We start from the raw sequence: 19382 nt of genomic DNA on the forward strand, positions 1-19382 counted from the left end.
GTGGTCACCAAGACCAAAAAGAGAACTGCAAACAGTGTGGTTTATTGTCCTGTGGTTACATTGCAAAGGGGTCCCTTAGAGGACCAAGAAGCCATAGACCCTACCCTGTGAAGCGATGGTTTTCAAGCAGTTTTTACCCTGACCTACAGTCAGAAATATATTTTACGTATACACCCACATACACACATGCGAGCATGCACACACACATTTGTATAAAACTGAAACATATCTGAGCAATACTTATGCTTACTACTCTGATATTTTTTTAAAGTGTTCCTCTAAATTGATTTCATGACCTACTAATGAGTTGTGTCCCACAGTCTGAAAAAGATGATTTAAAAGAAGATATCTAGAAACACTGAGAGTAGGTACTTAGTATATGGCCAACAGGAAACTTAGGAAATCAATTCCAGGGCAGACTGAGAGATAGAGGTTAAAAGTAAACCATACACTGGAAAAAAAAGAAGAAGAAAACCATACATCAGAAACTGCTAAAGATGGAAAGAGTTTTTCATGTAAAGAAAATGCTCATTCTGTGATAGCTAGCAAAATGATAGATAGAGCCTGAGTGCCTGTAAATAGAATATATGAAACCAGAATTAAAATCTAAGGTGATGGAAGACAAACACAAAGAAGCAAGCCTATGATTTCCTTAGTTTCTTTAGTGTGCGGCTAGAAATCTTCATTACAAAGAAGAATTGATGATACACAGTCAGATGTATGATCTCACTCACACACACACACACACACACACACACACACACACACCCTGCATCATGTGACCGTGTCCCTAAGTTGATTGTTTAAAAAACTGTATACATTTATTGGGGTTTGCTACCAGCTATTTTTGTTTGTCCAAGTACAGTAGTTAAAACACCTTAGAAATTTTAAAGCAAACACACCTGGATCAGGTGGACCCTATCAACCATTCCGGCATAATTTAGTATCTGATTGCTTATTTCTAAGGAACCGGAGCCTACAAAATGAAAATCAACAGAAATTCCTCCATTTGGGTGAGCCAACTGTATAGAATTTTGTAACTGAAACACTGAGACAGCCCGTAGAGATGTGACCCAGCACCCCCTTATTTTATAGATGAGATGACCCTGATGCCCACCAAAATTAACTGACAGCTGCGAGCGACAGAGGCTTGACCATAAACCTTAATCTCCAGACTTTGGACTAGCTAACTGTCTAGGACACCTAGCTGCCCCCTGCTTTAATTAACAGGTCCATAAACTGGCAAAATCCACAATTATCTCAACTTTCTTACGGTTCAAGATGTAACCATTAAAATGAGAAAAACCCTCTGGCTTATGCAAGTGTTAGCAGGAACTATAAGAAAGGAAGACTAGACTTTCAAAAAATGATGAAAAATGGAAAACTTGTGACTAAAGAGGCAGACTACGGCAAACCCTAAATATATGTATTCAATTCATAACTTTAAACTTTAAGAATCGTGTTGTTAAAATGTTAAAATGTGGATTTCTGGGTCCCTACCCCAGAGTTTCTGATTCAGTAAGTGTGAGGTAGTACCTGGGAATCTGCCTTTTAAGCAGCATCACTGGTGATCTGATTAAGGACAAGGACATTTCACATTCCCCACCCCAGTCCGACTCCCACTATAGCTCCAGTTTCAGGAAAGATGCCATGTCAGAGTGGCAGTGCAGAGGGTCACTGGGTCCAACAGAAACTCTTCCCCCTCTTGTCTTCCGTACTACCCAACTGCCAGGTATGGAAGTCACATTGTCATTTTCATTATCATTAATAGTCACACTGCATTTGGAATCTGTGTCATGCTTTAGGGTGTTCATTCGTTAACTCTTAAAGCACACCAGTGAATATGTTGCTACTTTTCCCACCCTCTTTTTCCCATTAGACCACGAGAAGAGGTTTAAAGGCAATGTCTGCCTCCAGAACTGAATACTTTGGGTGATTTATGCTAAAGCAAGAAATGCTGTTGGAACACTGCACATTCGGGCCACGTGGTCTAGGACTTCAACAAACAAAAGTCTTAACAAACACATCAGACCAACTGCTTGGTGATGGGAAATTCTGATACTTCCTCCCCTCCCCTTGCACAAAAACTTAAAACCACCCAAAATCAACTCCTAAATAGCATGCCAGAAGGTTCAGCCTGTTTTTCTCAAAGATTATGGAGCCAGTTTGTGGGACAGCTGGCCCTGGAACTCAGCAGGTGCTCTGTCATAACTCCAATGCATTAGTGATTGGCTGTGGTCAGGACCCAGTTGATGGGTCATTAGTCCAAGCTATGCTGGTAAATTATGTGCTTTTCTTAGCGCTAAATAGATCCCATTACTCCCTTGTTAATCACTTTCGAATTTGTGAATTTTCACACATTACAGAGACACATTTGTTTGCCAGGTATGACTAAAGAGCCCTTTATAAACCACGCTGCTGTCTGCAAATGCTAATATATAATAAAGCCTTCTAGGGTGTTTTAAAAGATGAGACTTTCAAATTCGAATTGTGTGTTAATTAATACTAGGTTGGAGCCCCCATCTATATATTCTGTAGCTATCGCCTGTGGCTACTATAAATATGTCTAATTTACCATTTATTTTTAATGATACTAAATTTTAATATTTTCTGTCAGCATGGAATTCCCCTCTGGTGAATCTACTCTATTAGTGTTATATTAAAAACAGATTTCCTCAGTTAACAAAAAAATATAGGGCCTCTCCAGCTTTAAAAAAAACACTCAGAAATTAGGATGAATTATTAATTTGTAACATCTGTGATTGGGTTATGTTACACTGAGAAAATCCCAAGAGATGCAGGGCAAGCAGTCCTCTTGAAAATGACTTCATACCTGAACGCTCTGGGGACACAAGGCCAGGCACTGTGTCATCATGGCCTGTCCTTGATAAACTGCTGGGTGGGTTCCATGAATTGTAAATGGAAACATTACTGGTGTCACTTACACTTAAGGATAAAATGGTTGGTGCTCCCTTCTCAACAGGTATTAGTTTACATTGTATATTGAGATTGACAGAGGCATGAATCTGTCAACAATCAGTCTTGCAGGGTATTTTTTGTCTCCCACTGAGAATAGCTTTATAAAATCTTAAAGTCTACATCTGACTCCTTTACTATTCCTTACCTCCTTTAAATTCCCAAAAAGCAAGTTGGTTTCAATGAAATTGACCCACACACACCAAAAAAAAGTTAGACAGAGGTTATTTACTTTGAATATTAATCTCTGAAGAGGTTTTCATATGATGCAAATTATTAGAATCCAAGGTACATGTCATAAAAGCATTATTCACAAAAAGACTTGACTAGTCTTGGACAAGAACCAACCATCTGCGTGATGCCTAATATGAATTTTTGAACACGTTCCAATACGCCATTTTCCCCTAGATGTTAAAATAGGTAAAGTGCTTCTTAAGTACAGGGTTTTGTTTTGTTGTGTTTTTTTTTTAATGTCTTTTCATAGCCTAGAGTTTTCAAGTATGGAGTGTTTCATAGCTTGATTCAGAAGCCTGTTCATGAAAGTCCCAATATACCCCTTTCTCTACTCCATTACCTAATTATGCATCACTGACTCCTTCATACTATGAAAACTCTGTAAGGGATTGTGATGTTAATTGCAGAAAATCAAATGCCTCTTGAGTGAGGCAGATTAGTTTTACAAAATATACTAAAAAGATTAACATATGTAAATCAAATTTCACTTTACACATGCAAATCCAATTTTCTTTTATATATTTCAGAAGAGTCCCCGAACCCCACCCCAGCCCCTTAATTCAGTGTGAGTTTTCACAATAGAAAAAGGCTCCTGGTTTCTGTGGACTGGTGATCACCATCTTTTCCTTTTTAATCATTTACAGTGCTAATAATGACTAGATTAAATAATCTTTTAATGAAATATAGTTTTTACTTTAAAATTTCTTACCACTTCCAAGCAGTCAATGATCTTGGTTAATTTATCTTCAGGTAAATTCTTCAGCAAGGATACACTGCAAAATTAAAAAGAAACCTTTATTTAATTATCATCATGAATTAAACTATAAATATACACCTCTACATAGATTCATGCATGCATTTAAAAAATATAATGCACTTTAATTTTTCCAAAGTAAACCTCCAAATATATCACACATAAATAACTGAATTTCAGATACATTGAAATTATATAATCACATATAACAGCAGACATTTATCACAGGTAAATAAATAAAAATAGTAAGACCCCATGAAAGGAAAAAAATCAAATTTTGTTTCTTTGGAGAAAAAAAATTACATTTGTTGTTGGCTTTCGAAGTGAATCACATCCAGAAATGTGTTCCACATCTCAATATCTCTTTTATTAGCATGGATGAGGACCTCTGCTTCCAGAGAATCAGATTTTCATCTAAATCCTTGTAATTAAGTAAAGACTAAATCCAGGAGGGAATGTAGGAATTAGCATGGAAATGATCTTGATTATTAGTCATATTGTACTGTCTTTTAAAATTAATGGTAGCCAGAGGCATGTAATAGGAACATTTTTACAGATAATAATAATATACAGAGAATGATAGAATACTGAAATTGTTTGAAAAAAATCAAAAAATTCCACTCAGTATGATTAACCCATCAGTATGATTAAATTGTTCTTTTAGAGAAATTTCTACTTTACACATTTTCACTCAGGTCTGTTGATATAATTTCTATAAGATAGATACTTCTTTCTTACCATCTAAAATTTGACACCCCTAAGGAAAAAATGATGCTCCTCCATAAATACATGATTGGATCTGAGTTTTGAAAAGAGAGCTCTAGATTCATTCTTGAACACAAGAACCAGGAGGCATGTAACCGGGAGCTGGGTCTAAGAATGTCTGCATCTGAATCATTTGTAATTGCAAAACACTGGAACATGCCCAATGGGAGAGCAGATAAATGAACTGTGGTCGAGTCAGATAACAGAACTCTACAACAGGAGAAATGACTGCACTAACCAAGTAGATGAACCTTAAAATATATATTGAGGGAAAAAAATTGACTTGCAAAAATAACACCAATTTTGTAAAGTTCAAAAATAGGCTAAACCAAGCTACAGGCAAAATAATAAAGAATAGCAAGGTTATGATTACCAAACTTCAGAATACAGACTACTCCAAGGAGAGGAGGTACCCCAAGGAAGGTTAGAAAATGACATAGGGGAGCAAATGAGAATGCCAACAACATTGCTAACTTTCTACTTAGGCTGGGCCGTAGATTGATGGGGCTCACTTTGTTATTATGTTATTATAACTTACATATGTACTATGTATCATTTGATACATGTCAGATACTTCATAATAAAAAGATGTAAATGGAAAAGAGCTTACTGTATATTATGAAACAAAGAGAAATGTATTTCTCTAATATGTCTCCTTATGGATGAAAAGGTAAAAGGGTTAACCAGAACTTTTTTCTATATAGTGGCATATAGAAGAAAAGGGAATACTTTTTGTTCCTTTGGTTTAATTGACTAAAACATGCCCGTCATGAAAGTTCTACTTCGGGTCCAAACTGGGCGCTCTAGCGTTAGTGAAAATTCTCTCCTGCAAGCCTATCACCTTTGGGGATTGATGAGGAAATTGATATGAGAAAAAATCTTTTGTCTGTCTCCCCTCTATGAAGGCAGAGATCACGTTTATCTTGTTCACCACTGAATCCACAATGTTTATGCCTGGCAATAAGTATTCATTGAACGAATGCATGAATGAGATAACAAAAAGAAGAAAAGGAGGGAAGGAACCTGTACCAGTAAATTCTTTGAGCTCCCTCCACTAAGGCAGAACACACTAGACTCCAAGGGAAAACCTAGTGGCTCAGGTTTTATCTCAGACATGATGCAACCCATGGGCACCGGTTTACTTATGTATCCTTTTTTGGCCCTTGCATAAGTGCAGTTTATTAGCTTTAAATACTGACCTGCATTGCTCAGTTGCTGGATTTTGAGATTACCTATACTCAGGTAGACCCCACAACATGATGGTTAAGGCACTGATTGTCATATAGGTAAGGCACCTTCTTGTCATTACTGCAGCTCTCTTCCAGTAGTCCTTATTGTTTCCGGGAAAGTAAATCAGCAAGCGTCCATATGAAAAACCTCAGTGCCTGCAATGTTCTACTGATTAACAATGCCTTCATTCAATATTCACTGAGTCCTCACTATATGCTAGGCACGGCACAGCACTAAAATCATTGACTTTGCAGGCTAGTTATGCAAGATAAAGTCACTATACTTAAAAAGAACTTAGAATTTATTTTTGGAAACCACAGGATATTTTATTGTTATTACCACTTATCAAAGGTTACATTTCATTACAGTATGTATTGCAGTTTCAGAGACTGTCAAATCTCCCACAAAAGACACAGAAATAGTTTAAATAAGGAACTTATACTTTCCAAAAAAAAATGTTTTTAATGTGTAGCTGACCTTTTCAGTTACATAGGTACTTGTTTCTCTGTAATTTGATGCGTCCAAGTTGTTGGGGGTTCAGAACAGCTGACAAAATGTGTATGTTCCAAGGATCCATGTCGTGATAGCAAGCATAATAACATTTTTGGCAAGTTAATTTGCTGCAAATAATAGTAATTTGGGAGATGGCGTGGCTATGCCAATGAGAAAAAATGTCTCAGGTAAAGCAAGTAAGGATAGTAAAGTAATTTATTTTAATATTATTCTAAGCAAAGCATTATTATCTTTTGTTATCTACTTCCAAATTATAGGACATCTTTCAAAGTCAACTGAGCAACCCAAGTGAATATTTTAGGATTTTATGCACATTATTCTATACTATGTGCAATGACTCCATCAACACAAGGGCAAAATTAGCAAGAGAAATAAATCAGTGAACAAGGCTAATGGGAATGAAACATAATTCTTCATATATATAGTGGCATTTACTGCAAGAGAATACTTTTGTTCCTTTGGCTTAATCATATGGAAAATGTTTAAATAAGAAAGATTGTAGTAAAATAATTACTCTGATAAAACCAACATATCCACAATATGGCTACACCACCACTCTTTCTGCCACCAACGTGTTATTCTTACCTTCTGAGGAAGTTTCTGTACTGTTCATCTCTAGCTTGAGCTGTCCTTCTCATTATATTCTGGAATACCTCTCGATCTAGTGCCCATGTTTTAACATTGGTAATAGCTTTAGAAAAATCAAGAAAATAATAAAATATTGTTTAGCTCTTAGATTAAGAAAACATTCCAACATGTTAATCAATAAATTTTTCATGTACTCTCATAAAATGATATTTCTTAGACAATGCATTATTTAAGCATGCAAATGGAAGGAAGTAGTGATATAAAGAGTAGGTAATTTTATAACATCATTTTTGGCTTTGAAATAAATGATGATTTGAAGGTGAGCAGCAAAAGATTTCCATTCTAATTATGTTTTGCTTAGGATGATATTAACTTTAGTTTGCAATCCCTAATTACACACTACATCATCAGGAGGTATTTTAGATTTGTGCTGTGATACAAAAGAAAGCCAGCCAGCCTGTAGCTAATCCAGAGAGTGAAGAATTCACAAGCAGATAATTGAAAGTTAAAGATCTCTGCGTGTGAGTCTGTTTTTATGTCTTTTTATGTTGTTTAGACACTGTTGCTAACGGGAGCCAATATATTTTAAGAATCTCTATGGTTACTTTTACATAAAATATACAAAATCATTTTCAAAGAGATTATGCAAGACAGTTTTGGGGACAACCTTTTCATAGGAAAGACATTAAAATCAAGAATAAAATCTAAAAAGGAAGAAGAGCAGAAGTAGCAGCTCTAAAAAAATCTGTATGAAATTATGGTAGTAAGTTATTTTTTAAAGGAGTGATGAGAGCCTACAGAAGAGATCAAAATCAAAATCTCTGGTTTACTAAACTTTAGAATGAATTAGAATTATTTTGACATTCTTGTTAAAAAATAGAGATCCCTGGGCCCCACTGTCAGAGATTATTTGGAGTGGAGCCTCAGAATCTGCATTTTTATCAAATACTGCAAAATGCTGACACACATAACCTCGTCCCAAACTCTGAGAAACACCACATCTAAGTAATTCAGAAGAAAACCCGATATTACCATGAATAAAGTCGATAAAAACAAGAACCCTAAGGAGAAGTAATTGAACTAATCCCAAAAGTCACTCATGAAAACTCTCATTAATTAATTCATATCCTTTTTGATATTTATACACTTTTATTGGTTTAATTAAATTTTCTGGTTTGTAATATGGTCAGAACTTCATGGAGAATAGAAAGCAAACATGCTGGATGAGCCAAAGGCAAATGTCTACATAATAAAAAATTGAAGTGGCAACGATAGCAAACACTGGAATCAGTTCTGTTTAAAGCCATATTCATATTTTATATACAGGTATCTGACGGAAAGGTCTTTTTAAGCTTGAATCATTTAGACAAGGGCTTCAATATAAATCCTTTTATAAGCATAGCCTTTCTATTAATAAGAGCATATGGGGCACAATGGGAGACAAAAAGACTCAGGATGCAAGAGTGTCTTAGGTTATCCTTAACGTTGTGTAACAATTTTAAAAATACAGCATTTCATCTCCTGTTACCTTTCACAGAGGCAGTTCTTGTACAGTTGTATAAAATGGCCAGTTCCCCAAACGTCGTCCACATAGGAATGGATGATAGCCATTTCTCCCCTTGGAACACCTCTAGTCGACCCTCTATCAAGTAGAATGTAAGAAAACACAAGTAATCAAAATCGATCCGGATTCCATAAGTTAAAAAAAAAAAACCAGAAGGTATACAAAGCATACAGGTAAGATATCTTATGATTCTCATTATAATAAAGTGGTTAAGAATGCAGACTGAAGCCCACTCTCTGTTAGCTGATTAGCCTGAAGAGGTACCCACTCTGCATGGGTTCCTCATCAATAATGGGGATAATATATATATATTTTTAACATCTTTATTGGAGTATAACTGTTTTACAATGGTGCGTTAGTTTCTGCTTTACAACAAAGTGAATCAGTTATACATATACATCTGTTCCCATATCTCTTCCCTCTTGCGTCACCCTCCCTCCCACCCTCCCTATCCCACCCCTCTAGGTGGTCACAAAGCACAGAGGTGATCTCCCTGTGCTATGTGGCTGCTTTGGGGATAATATTAATAATATTTACTTCATACAGTTGTGAGAAGTAAATAAGTTACTATAGGTAAGGATCACAGATCCATGGCTAGCACATAGTAGATGCCATGTAAGTGTTAGCTATTGGGAATTCCCTAGCGGTCCAGTGATTAGGATTCTGCGCTTCCACTGCAGGCGGGCACAGGTACTATCCCTGGTCAGGGAACTAACATCCTGCATGCTGTGCAGTGCAGCCAAAAAATCCCCACAAAAAAAAAAACAAACAAACAAAATCCCATATTATTATTATTGTGATTGTTACAAAGCTCTTTCCTGAAGCAGTGGATGGCAAGTGTTTCATTTAAAATTCATTCTACCCCATGAAAAATGTAGCACATGAAACTACTTCTCTTGCACAAGGAACACAACAATCACTGTATGTCTTGAAAACTCAGCACAGGTGTTCACACTGGCGGAAGGACTAACTTGTCATAACTGAGAAGTATGCTGGCCCCTGGAGTCAGGCCGTCTGGCTCTGACTAGTCTTTGGCCATGTGACCTTGGGTATGTTACTTCACCATGCCCTGCTTGTTGTCTAACCCCTCATTCATTGAAATGCATTAGTAAATGAAGTCACTAAGAAGAGAATTAAAAGACAAGCCACAGACTGAGAGAAAATATTTTTACAAAAGACACATCTGATAAAGAACTGTTTTACAAAATATACAAAGAGCTCTTAAAAGCTCATCAGTAAGAAAACAACCTAATTAAAAAATGGCCATGTGTTTCCCTGGTGGCGCAGTGGTTGAGAGTCCGCCTGCCGATGCAGGGGACACGGGTTCGTGCCCCGGTCCGGGAAGATCCCACATGCCGCGGAGCGGCTGGGCCCGTGAGCCATGGCCGCTGAACCTGTGCGTTCGGAGCCTGTGCTCCGCAACGGGAGAGGCCACAACAGTGAGAGGCCTACGTACTGCAAAAAATAATAATAAAAAAAAATGGCCAGACTTTAACAGAGGCTCACCAAAGAAGATATACAGATGGCAAATAAGCATGTGAAAAGATGCTCCACATCACATTTATCAGGGAAATGCAAATTAAAACAACGAGCTACTACTACACACCTAACAGTATGACCAAAATCTGGAACACTGACAACAGCACATGGTGGAGAGGATGTGGAGCGACAGGAATCTCATACATTGCTGGTGGGAATGCTACGTGGTACAGCCACTTTGGAACACAGTTAGGTGGTTTCTTACAAAATTAAACATACTCTTACCATACAATCCAGCAATTGTGCTCCTTAGTATTTATCCAAAGGTGCTGAAAACTTAGGTTTACACAAAAACCTGCACACAGAGGTTTATAGCAGCTTTATTCATAATTGTCGGGCTTCCCTGGTGGCGCAGTGGTTGAGAATCTGCCTGCCGATGCAGGGGACACGGGTTCGAACCCTGGTCTGGGAGGATCCCACATGCCACAGAGCAACTGGGCCCGTGAGCCACAACTACTGAGCCTGCGCATCTGGAGCCTGTGCTCCGCAACAAGAGAGGCCGTGACAGTGAGAGTCCCGCGCGCCGCGATGAGAGCGGCCCCCACTCGCGGCAACTAGAGAAAGCCCTCGCACAGAAACGAAGACCCAACACAGCCATAAATAAATAAATAAATAAAGAATGGTGCATAATTGTCAAAACTTGGAAATTACCAAGATGTACTTCAGTGGGTAAATGGATAAACTGTGATACAACCAGACCATGAAATACTACTCAGTGCTAAAAAGAAATGAGATACTAAGCCATGAAAAGACATGGAGGAACCTTTAATACATATTACTAAGTGAAAGGAGCCAATCTGAAAAGGCTAAATACTATATGATTCCAACTATGTAACATTCTGGAAAAGGGAAAACGATGGAGAAAATTAAAAGATTAGTTGTTGCCAGCAGTTGGGGAGGAGATGAATAGGCAGAGCACAGAGGATTTTTAGGGCAGTGAAAATACTCTGCTTGATATTATAATGATGGATATATGTCATTATACACTTGTCACAACCTAGAGACTGTACAATACCAAGTATGGATGTTGAGTGATTACGATGTGTCAATGTAGGTTCATCCTTGGTTTAAAAAAAACTGTACCTTGCTGGTGAGTGATGCTGATAACAGGAGAGGCTGTGGATGTGGGGGTGCAGGGGTATATGGGAAATCTCTGTTCCGCCCTATCAATTTTGCTGTAAACCTAAAACTGCTCTAAAAATTAAAGTCATAAAAAAGAAAAAGAAGAGTGCTTGACACCAATCTTTGGCTAAGTAGAGTTTGGGGGAAGGGAGAGGCAACTTCCTCACCATGTTCTGCCCTGGCAATTCTCTTCTCTTTTCCCTTCAAACAAATGCAAATAAAACCTTAGCTAATCAAAAGCATTTGCAAAAAAGACCTATATTCTTAGAGGAAGAAAATGGTGGGGTTATTTCTCTTTCCCTTGAAGAACTGGTCTTTCCTTCTCCTAATTCACCACTAAGTAGCTCTGGGTCATCTCTGTCCACCCACTCATTCAATGCATCTGATATGAATACCTATGCTGTGCCAGGAACTAGCCCAGGTGAAAGAGAGACAGGGTAGACAAAACAGAAAAGATATTTATCCTGTTAGAACTTATATTCTAGTAAGAAATAAATTCTGTTTTGGCTCCGAATCTTATATATTAGTTATGCAATTTAATAATTTCTCATAATAACTAAATTCTATTCCATCAAAACTACTTTGCTTCACTGTTGAGTTAGTATCATGGAACTTTATGCTTTTCAAGTTTTTTTCTTTTTTTTTTTTCATTTTTTTTTTTTCAAGTTTTTTTCTAATTCGTTATGGCACATGGGACTTGAGCAACACTGAACAATTATATGGAATACCAAAAGTTTAAGCTAAATATGCTTTTACTATTTGCTATTCTTGCTATATTTTATAAACGGGAGATTTTGAATTAACAAACTAATTTGCTGGATCAATTAAATCACACAATTCAATTCTTAGATAACATCATAATTAATTCAAATAAGAAAGCGTCCAAGTTTCATTTCCATGTGTGCTATAGCCCTGACTTCAATAACTATATTGATACTGACTTCTGTTCAAACCCTTCTCTCCGCAAGCCTTTCATCAGAGTTGCTGGCAAAGAACAAGATGAGCTGACATGAGTTTCTCATCGTTCCTTGCAGGTTTCCTAAATATTGGTTGACTTAATGCCCTATCTTCTCTTGCCAGAATGTTCTAGTGTTGCTAAAGTAGAAGTGAAAGAGCCAAGAGAAAAGTTGAAAGAGGGGGAAATTACTCTGGGTCACCTGTCCTTAAAACTTGAAGGCTGGCTAAATTAAGGCTGTAATTCACTTCTTGGGGAGAATAATTACTTGAGGATGACTATAGTTTTAAGGCCGTCTACAAAGACGTATATGGCAAATAATACACTAATAATTATGCAACTGGCATGTTTAAAGAATTAAAATAGAGAAAACAAAAAAAAATTTTTTTAATTAAAAAAATAGAGAAAACAATCTTTTATACACTGTCAATAGATGTGTATTAATTTGTTTGGATAGGCAACTTCTGCTCCACACCTAAGGCCTCAAGGAAACAAGAATCATAAAAGCATTGCTTAACTTTGTTTCTTAGTTTCTGTGATTCTTTTTACCCCTCCTTGCTATACAAGGATTTGTCTAAAGTTGCAGGCCACTTACCAGAATGTAACCTCCCATGGGAATCATGTCTTATTCACCCGTGTCTCTCTCAGAACTCAGCACTGGGCTTTGACCATAGTTGGCCATCAATAAAAAATTATAAAGTTTATAAAGCGTTGCTTAGATAGTCAGGACCTACAGTGCAAAATAAAAGGCCACAGCACATCCCAGGTTACCACTACCTCTGAACAAGCCCGTTAACTTTTTTCCCTAAAACTCAAAAATTTGGGGCAATTCAGAATTTGACAGGGCATTCAATAGCCGTAAGCCCTGTTCAGATGATTTCTTGCTTCTATATCTAAAAAAAAATTGTTGAATTCCAGTATAAGATTTAAGTGTTTGATAAGCATTTGAGAAATAAATCCTTTTCCTATCTAACCATTATAATCTACCCAGCATGGAAGCATGTTCAAGGGATCATGTATGGAGGAAGCCATTTAAATGGTTCTAAAAACACCAGCTTTAACCTTAAGGCATTCCATTTGACTTATCTGTTGGTTAAATGTACCTAAATTGTCTTTTGAAATCATTGGTATATAATGAAAATATTTTACAAAGTCACAAAAATAATTGTTTTCTTTTCCATGGTACAGCAATGTAAAAAGGTCAACACAAGCAGCAGTGTTTTGAATACTCTGAAACACCTTCTTGTATATGTTGAGTGAGTGGCACTGTGATTAAAAGTATGGACTCTCTAATCAGATTGTTTAAATTTGCATTCTACCTCCACCACTAATGAGCTGTGTGGCCTTGGGTAAGTTACTTAACCTCTCTGTGACACAGTCCACATAGTAACATGAAGATAGTAGCACTTGCCTAACAGAGTCGGTGAGTTGAAATGAGATCTTTCTATTAAGTTCTCAGTAGGATGCTGAACATATAGAAAGCATTCTGTAAATATTAAGTATTAGCAACATGATGATTAGATCAACAAGGTTACTATTTCATGAGCTCAATCTGTTATGTTTTCTACAAATAGAGCAACCAATTTTGCATTTTTATAAATGTTTGCAAAAAATCATTAAACTATAGGCAAATATTTATTATATGGTGACTGGAAAAATCTGTGAAGCCCACCTGCCAGTACAAAGATATGGTTTCCTGGTTCTCCTTGCTTAATAATGTAACTCCCTTGCTGGTAGTTTCTCCCATACATGCATTCCACCATGTCTTTGATCTGCTGAGGATCCAGTCTCTTCAGAAATTGATTTTTATTAAGGGCATCTGTAATGAGCTTCTTCTCACTGGTATAATGGAAAGAAGATGTTAGTTACAATTAGTGAAAACCATGATTTGCTCTTTAGAGTCACTTCATTTTTATTCTTGATATTACTACCTATGTATTTACAACTTTTCCAGCAAGGAAAAAATTTTTTTCTAGCCCCACCAACACCTAACCTTTAGAACTACCATACTTTACTTGGAAATCCTTTGAAAACATTTTTGAACATTTTTTTCTGGTAATCATTATTAAATCAATTTTATCAACACTCCTAATTGTCATCATCACAAAGGTAGCATCCTTCAAGGTCCCTAGATGCAATACTAATGGACATATGATTTTTAGATGGGAAGCAGGTCTGGTTGGTAGGTAGAAGGTGTATCTAAGGGACTATAACACAGTATTCATTCACTGATGTATACACGCGTGCCTAATTCCTACGGTGCTAGTCATTTTATATCTTATTTAATCCTCACTACTATCCTGTGAGATAATGACTATTCCAACTTTATAGATAAGTAGACTTAAAGCTAAGAAGCAACTTATTCTCCCCTAGGATTTAAATCTAAGTCTGTGAGTCTGAAGTCTGTGCTGCTTCCATTCCATCTGTTGCTTCTTCTGAGGTGGAGAAGTCAGCTCCCTCGGGACTCATAAGGTTTGATCAGACATAGCGGGTGATGGTGATAGTTCAGGTTTGCCTATGTTTTGACTCTTAGTATGTCTAGACTAGACAGAACCTACATTTCCAACCTCCCAGCCTATTCACTCCCCAAATCAGAAGCCCACTTGTTGGTAATCCTAGAACACTCCAGTTTCTTTTGGAAAAGAAGTAGCTCAAAATAATTGCCTAATCTGCATCACCTTACATTTCTAACGTTCTAATTAGCATACTTTATATGTAGATATCATAGAATTACGAGCTGGAAGAAAAGTTGCCTAAGTCAGAATCTTTGCACAACATATTTGCTTTCACTCAAATTCAGTGTGATTCTTTTAAAATATGGGTATTTTCCTATATTTTTCATTCAAACTCTCTCCCATACATAGCTTTGCTGTTTAAAAACTTGTGATCTTTGCTACACAGAAAGTGTTCAAGGGAATTCCCTGGTGGTCCAGTGGTTAGGACTCAGGACTCAGCGCTTTCACTGTTGGGGTCTGGGTTCGACCTCTGGTCGGGGAACTAAGATCCCACAAGCCAGGTGTCGCGGCTAAATTAAAAAAAAAAAAAGAAAAGAAAGGAAGTTCTCAAGCACAAGGTAAAAGTTCATGGAATTAGATACTTTATGATCCTATCTATCAAATCAGTAGGCTTCAGGAAGGAAACAGAACAAAGCCTTGTACAGAAATTCCTTCTTCCTTACTCCATCAACCTCAGAGCCATCTGAACTCTCTGGGTTCCTTGAGAACTTCCTTCCTCCTTCATCTAATCTATCACTATGTCTTGTCAATTCTCTTTGCAAAATATCACTGTTATCCATTTTAGTTTCCATTTTAGTTTCCATTTTCAAGGGTCACCACATCCAAGAAAAAATCTTAGGTCTGGATAATTTTAACAGCTTCCTTTTTGGTTTTTCAGCTTCTAGCCTCTTCCCCCTGCAGTCCATCCTATACCACACTATCAGATTCACATTGGTACATTCATCTTGACTTCACCCTGATCTCATTCTTCCTTCATCCACTAAAACCAACAATTCATTCAATTAAGATATACCGAAAAAATACTTTTGCAAGATATTCTTCTCAAGGGTAGAACTGTGAACAATATCATAAAAGTTCCAGATTTCATGAGTCTTTCATGCTAGTGTAACATTCCAGCAAGTTTCCTCAATGCCCACATATCCCAATTTCCCAAAATATGTTCCAAGAATCACTGTTCCTTTATAATCAAAAGTTTGCTGACTTTAAACAATTTTGGAAATTCAGCATGCACAGTTTAAAGGTTCAAAGAAATCTTGCAGTAAACAAATCTGTTTAAACCAATGTTTTCCAGACCTCACTGTCTTCTTTATTTATTTCTTTTTTTTTGGCTTAACTCCTATTAACATTCCATGGAAGTATTATGAAAACCCTTTTGCCATAGAAGACAATCAACTTCTCACAATCTGGTATTCCCCATTTCCCACCACATGCCTCCACTCTATCCATCTAGCACTTACTCCCTAACACAAATCCTTTGTTACAGATAGACTGGTCTCCTCATTGTCTCCTATGCTTGCCAGCTTCACCTTCAGGCTTGGCACATGTTTCCTCCTTGAATTTAGCTTCTTCTTCCCTCAACCTACCCAAACATTAGACATCTACCAAGAAACCCCTTATGACCTACTCAACCCTGCCTGGATACTGTAGCTCACACAATCCTTCTGTTCTACCCTAAACTCCTAGAGTACTCGTTTTCATGTCTATCCAACTCACCAAATTTATCAAGCAAATACTTAAGACATAAAAATTAGTAAAGCATGGCCCATAGCCTCAAAGAGTTCCCAGATCCTCTTAATTTAGTTTAGTCCATAAACACACTGTAATATTCTATTAGAAAAGAGTTCTTGGTACTTCCCTGGTGGCATAGTGGTTAAGAATCCACCTGCCAGTGCAGTGGACATGGGTTGGAGCCCTAGTCTGGGAAGATCCCACATGCCATGGAACAACTAAGCCCGTGCACCACAACTACTGAGCCTGCGCTCTAGAGCCCACAAGCCAGAACTACTGAGCCCATGAGCCACAACTACTGAGCCCACATGCCACAACTACTGAAGCCCACGTGCCTAGAGTCTCTCTGCAACAAGAGAAGCCACCACAATGGGAAGCCCGCACACCACAACGACACTCGCCACAACTAGAGAAAAGCCTGTGTGCAGCAATGAAGACCCAACTCAGCCAAATAAATAAATAAATAAATTTATTAAAAAAAAGAAAGAAAAGAGCTCTCCCTATGAGGTTTTCTCCAAACTAAATCATAAATACTTAGAGGAGTGGGTCTTGTCTGGAATTTTCTATTTACAAAGCCGCATACAGCAGTGATTAAGAGTATGAAGTTTGCAACTTCTCCTATAACTATGATATAGGCCAGCTATTATAAGCACAACTCTCCCTGCTCACACAAAACAAGTATAAAAGTTGATTAAAATATATATTTACAAATCTGTTTGACAGCATTGGAGACCTATCAACTTAGCAACAGCTTGATGAATGATGATCAACAAGAGAACATGAATTTGACATTCACCTCTGCTTTTTCCTTCAAAGCATTTATTGATTTGTAGGCAGCATTAAGCAGAGTTTTGGCAGTCTCAAAGGGTTGGGAAGACACAAGTCAGTGTTCAAGACACACCATGAAAGAGGATCCTGGTAAACACTCAGAATTTCAGATGGAATATCTAAAGGGCTGTAAACAAGAAGTAAAGACTAACAAAAAACAGGCAAAGAGAGCCCCAAACCAACTTTGAAACTATTCCTATTTTGGCTAAAATTATTTGCCCCTGCTTAACTGCCTGTGAGAAGCAAAGGTGAATCTTCTCTGTAGGATGTTCACAAAATCTAGGACTCAAATTTTCTCTATAATTTTTCCATAAGGAGTATCTGGCATGATCTCAAAAACTACCAGCCATACCAGGAGAAAAGATCAAATGACTGAAGACCAAGAGGAAAAAAAATAATAGAAACAGACCCACAGTAGATTAAAAAAATTGTATGTATCAAGCACAAACTTTAGTACAACTATAATAGGTTTAAGAAAATCAAGGATAAAATGGAAAATGTCAACAGAGAACATGAACCTTTTTAAAAATCAAGTAGATATTCTAGAATTGAAACATACAATATCTGAAGCTTGGACCTCAATAGATGGGTTTAAAATCTGATAAGACACAGCTGAAAATGATTACAAACTGAATAAGGGCAGGTAAAATATATCCAGATAGAAGACTGGAGAAGATCTAGGATAGAAAATAGAACAATAAAAACAAAAACAAAACAAAACACAGGAGACATATATGGCATGATAGAGAAGTTGAGCATATATATAATCTGGATCCCCAAAGAAAGGGAAAGAATTGGCCTGAAACAATACATGAAGGTATCATATTCAAGAATTTTCTTAAATCAATGAAAATGTATCAAGCCATAGACAATAAACTCCAAACAAAATATATACATAAAAAAAATTTAGTCCCATCATAGTCAAATTATTGAAAACCAAATTCAAAAAGAAAAATCTATGAAGCAGCTGGAGAAAACAGACATATTACCTTCAAATGACCAACAACAGGACTGACTTACTCTTCAACAGAAATAATGGAAACCAGAAGACAGTGGAATATCTTCAAAGTGCTTCAGAGTGCCTATTCCAATATCTTTACCCAGTGAAAACAGCCTTCAAAAATGAGAGCAAAATGAATATATTTTCAAAATGTTATTCCGTTGGCAACAGACTTAACAGAGAAGGAAAATGATCCTGGATGGAAACTAGTAGATGTTAGAAGAAAGAAAGAATGGGAAAAGTAAATATGTGGGTGACTAAAGGAAGCTCATCTTTATAAAAGAGTAATAATAATATCTTGTAGAGTTTGAAATATGTGATAAACAAAATGTATGAAAACAAACAGCCAAAACTGCATGGTCAGTAAATGGAGTTAGTTAACATAATTTAAAAGCACTAATCTATATTGGAAATTGAACAAGTTAAGGATGCATGTTATAATTTAGGGTAACCCCTACAAGATTAGACATAGAAAGTTTAACTAGAAGAGAAAATGGAATAATAATATGTACTTAATTAATTCAAGAAAATGGAAAGAAAATAGAGAAAAAGAAACCAAAGAAATGAAACAAATAAAAAACAAAGAGTAAGATGTTAATGTTAAACCCAAATATTTTGTATTTACATTAAAAATAAATGTAATAAATACCCCAATTAAAAGACCAGATTGTCAGACTGATAAAATAAATAAATAAAAAAGAAAATACCAAGTATATGTTGCTTATAAGAGGTATGCCTTAAAGATAATGATATAGAAAAGTTTAAAATAAAAAGGCAGAAAAAGATATACTATGTAAACACCAATTACAGGCATACCTCAGAGATATTTTGGGTTCAGTTCCAGACCCCAACAATACAGCAAATATTATAATAAAGTGAGCCGCACAAATTTTTTGGTTTCTCAGATGCATATAAAAGTCATGTTTACACTATACTGTACACTATTAAGTGTGCAATAGCATTATGTCTAAAAAGCAATGTAGGGCTTCCCTGGTGGCGCAGTGGTTGCGCGTCCGCCTGCCAATGCAGGGGAACCGGGTTCGCGCCCCGGTCCGGGAGGATCCCACATG

General features: G+C 36.8%; 1 protein-coding gene across 2 annotated transcripts in view; it reads right to left on the reverse strand.

The window, feature by feature from the left end:
• PRKG2 (protein kinase cGMP-dependent 2) overlaps positions 1 to 19382 on the reverse strand; it is a 91418-nt gene that overhangs the window by 51247 nt on the left and 20789 nt on the right. For both annotated transcript variants that reach the window (XM_007110240.2, XM_007110239.2), the window contains exons 2-5: positions 13913 to 14079; positions 8589 to 8702; positions 7058 to 7163; positions 3920 to 3983 (exon numbers count right to left, since the gene is read on the reverse strand). In XM_007110240.2, coding sequence (XP_007110302.1) covers positions 3920 to 3983; positions 7058 to 7163; positions 8589 to 8702; positions 13913 to 14079 — 451 coding nt within the window. The remainder of the gene's footprint in view (positions 1 to 3919; positions 3984 to 7057; positions 7164 to 8588; positions 8703 to 13912; positions 14080 to 19382) is intronic.

This window comes from Physeter macrocephalus, chromosome 7, assembly GCF_002837175.3.
Source record: "Physeter macrocephalus isolate SW-GA chromosome 7, ASM283717v5, whole genome shotgun sequence".
NCBI lineage: Eukaryota > Metazoa > Chordata > Mammalia > Artiodactyla > Physeteridae > Physeter > Physeter macrocephalus.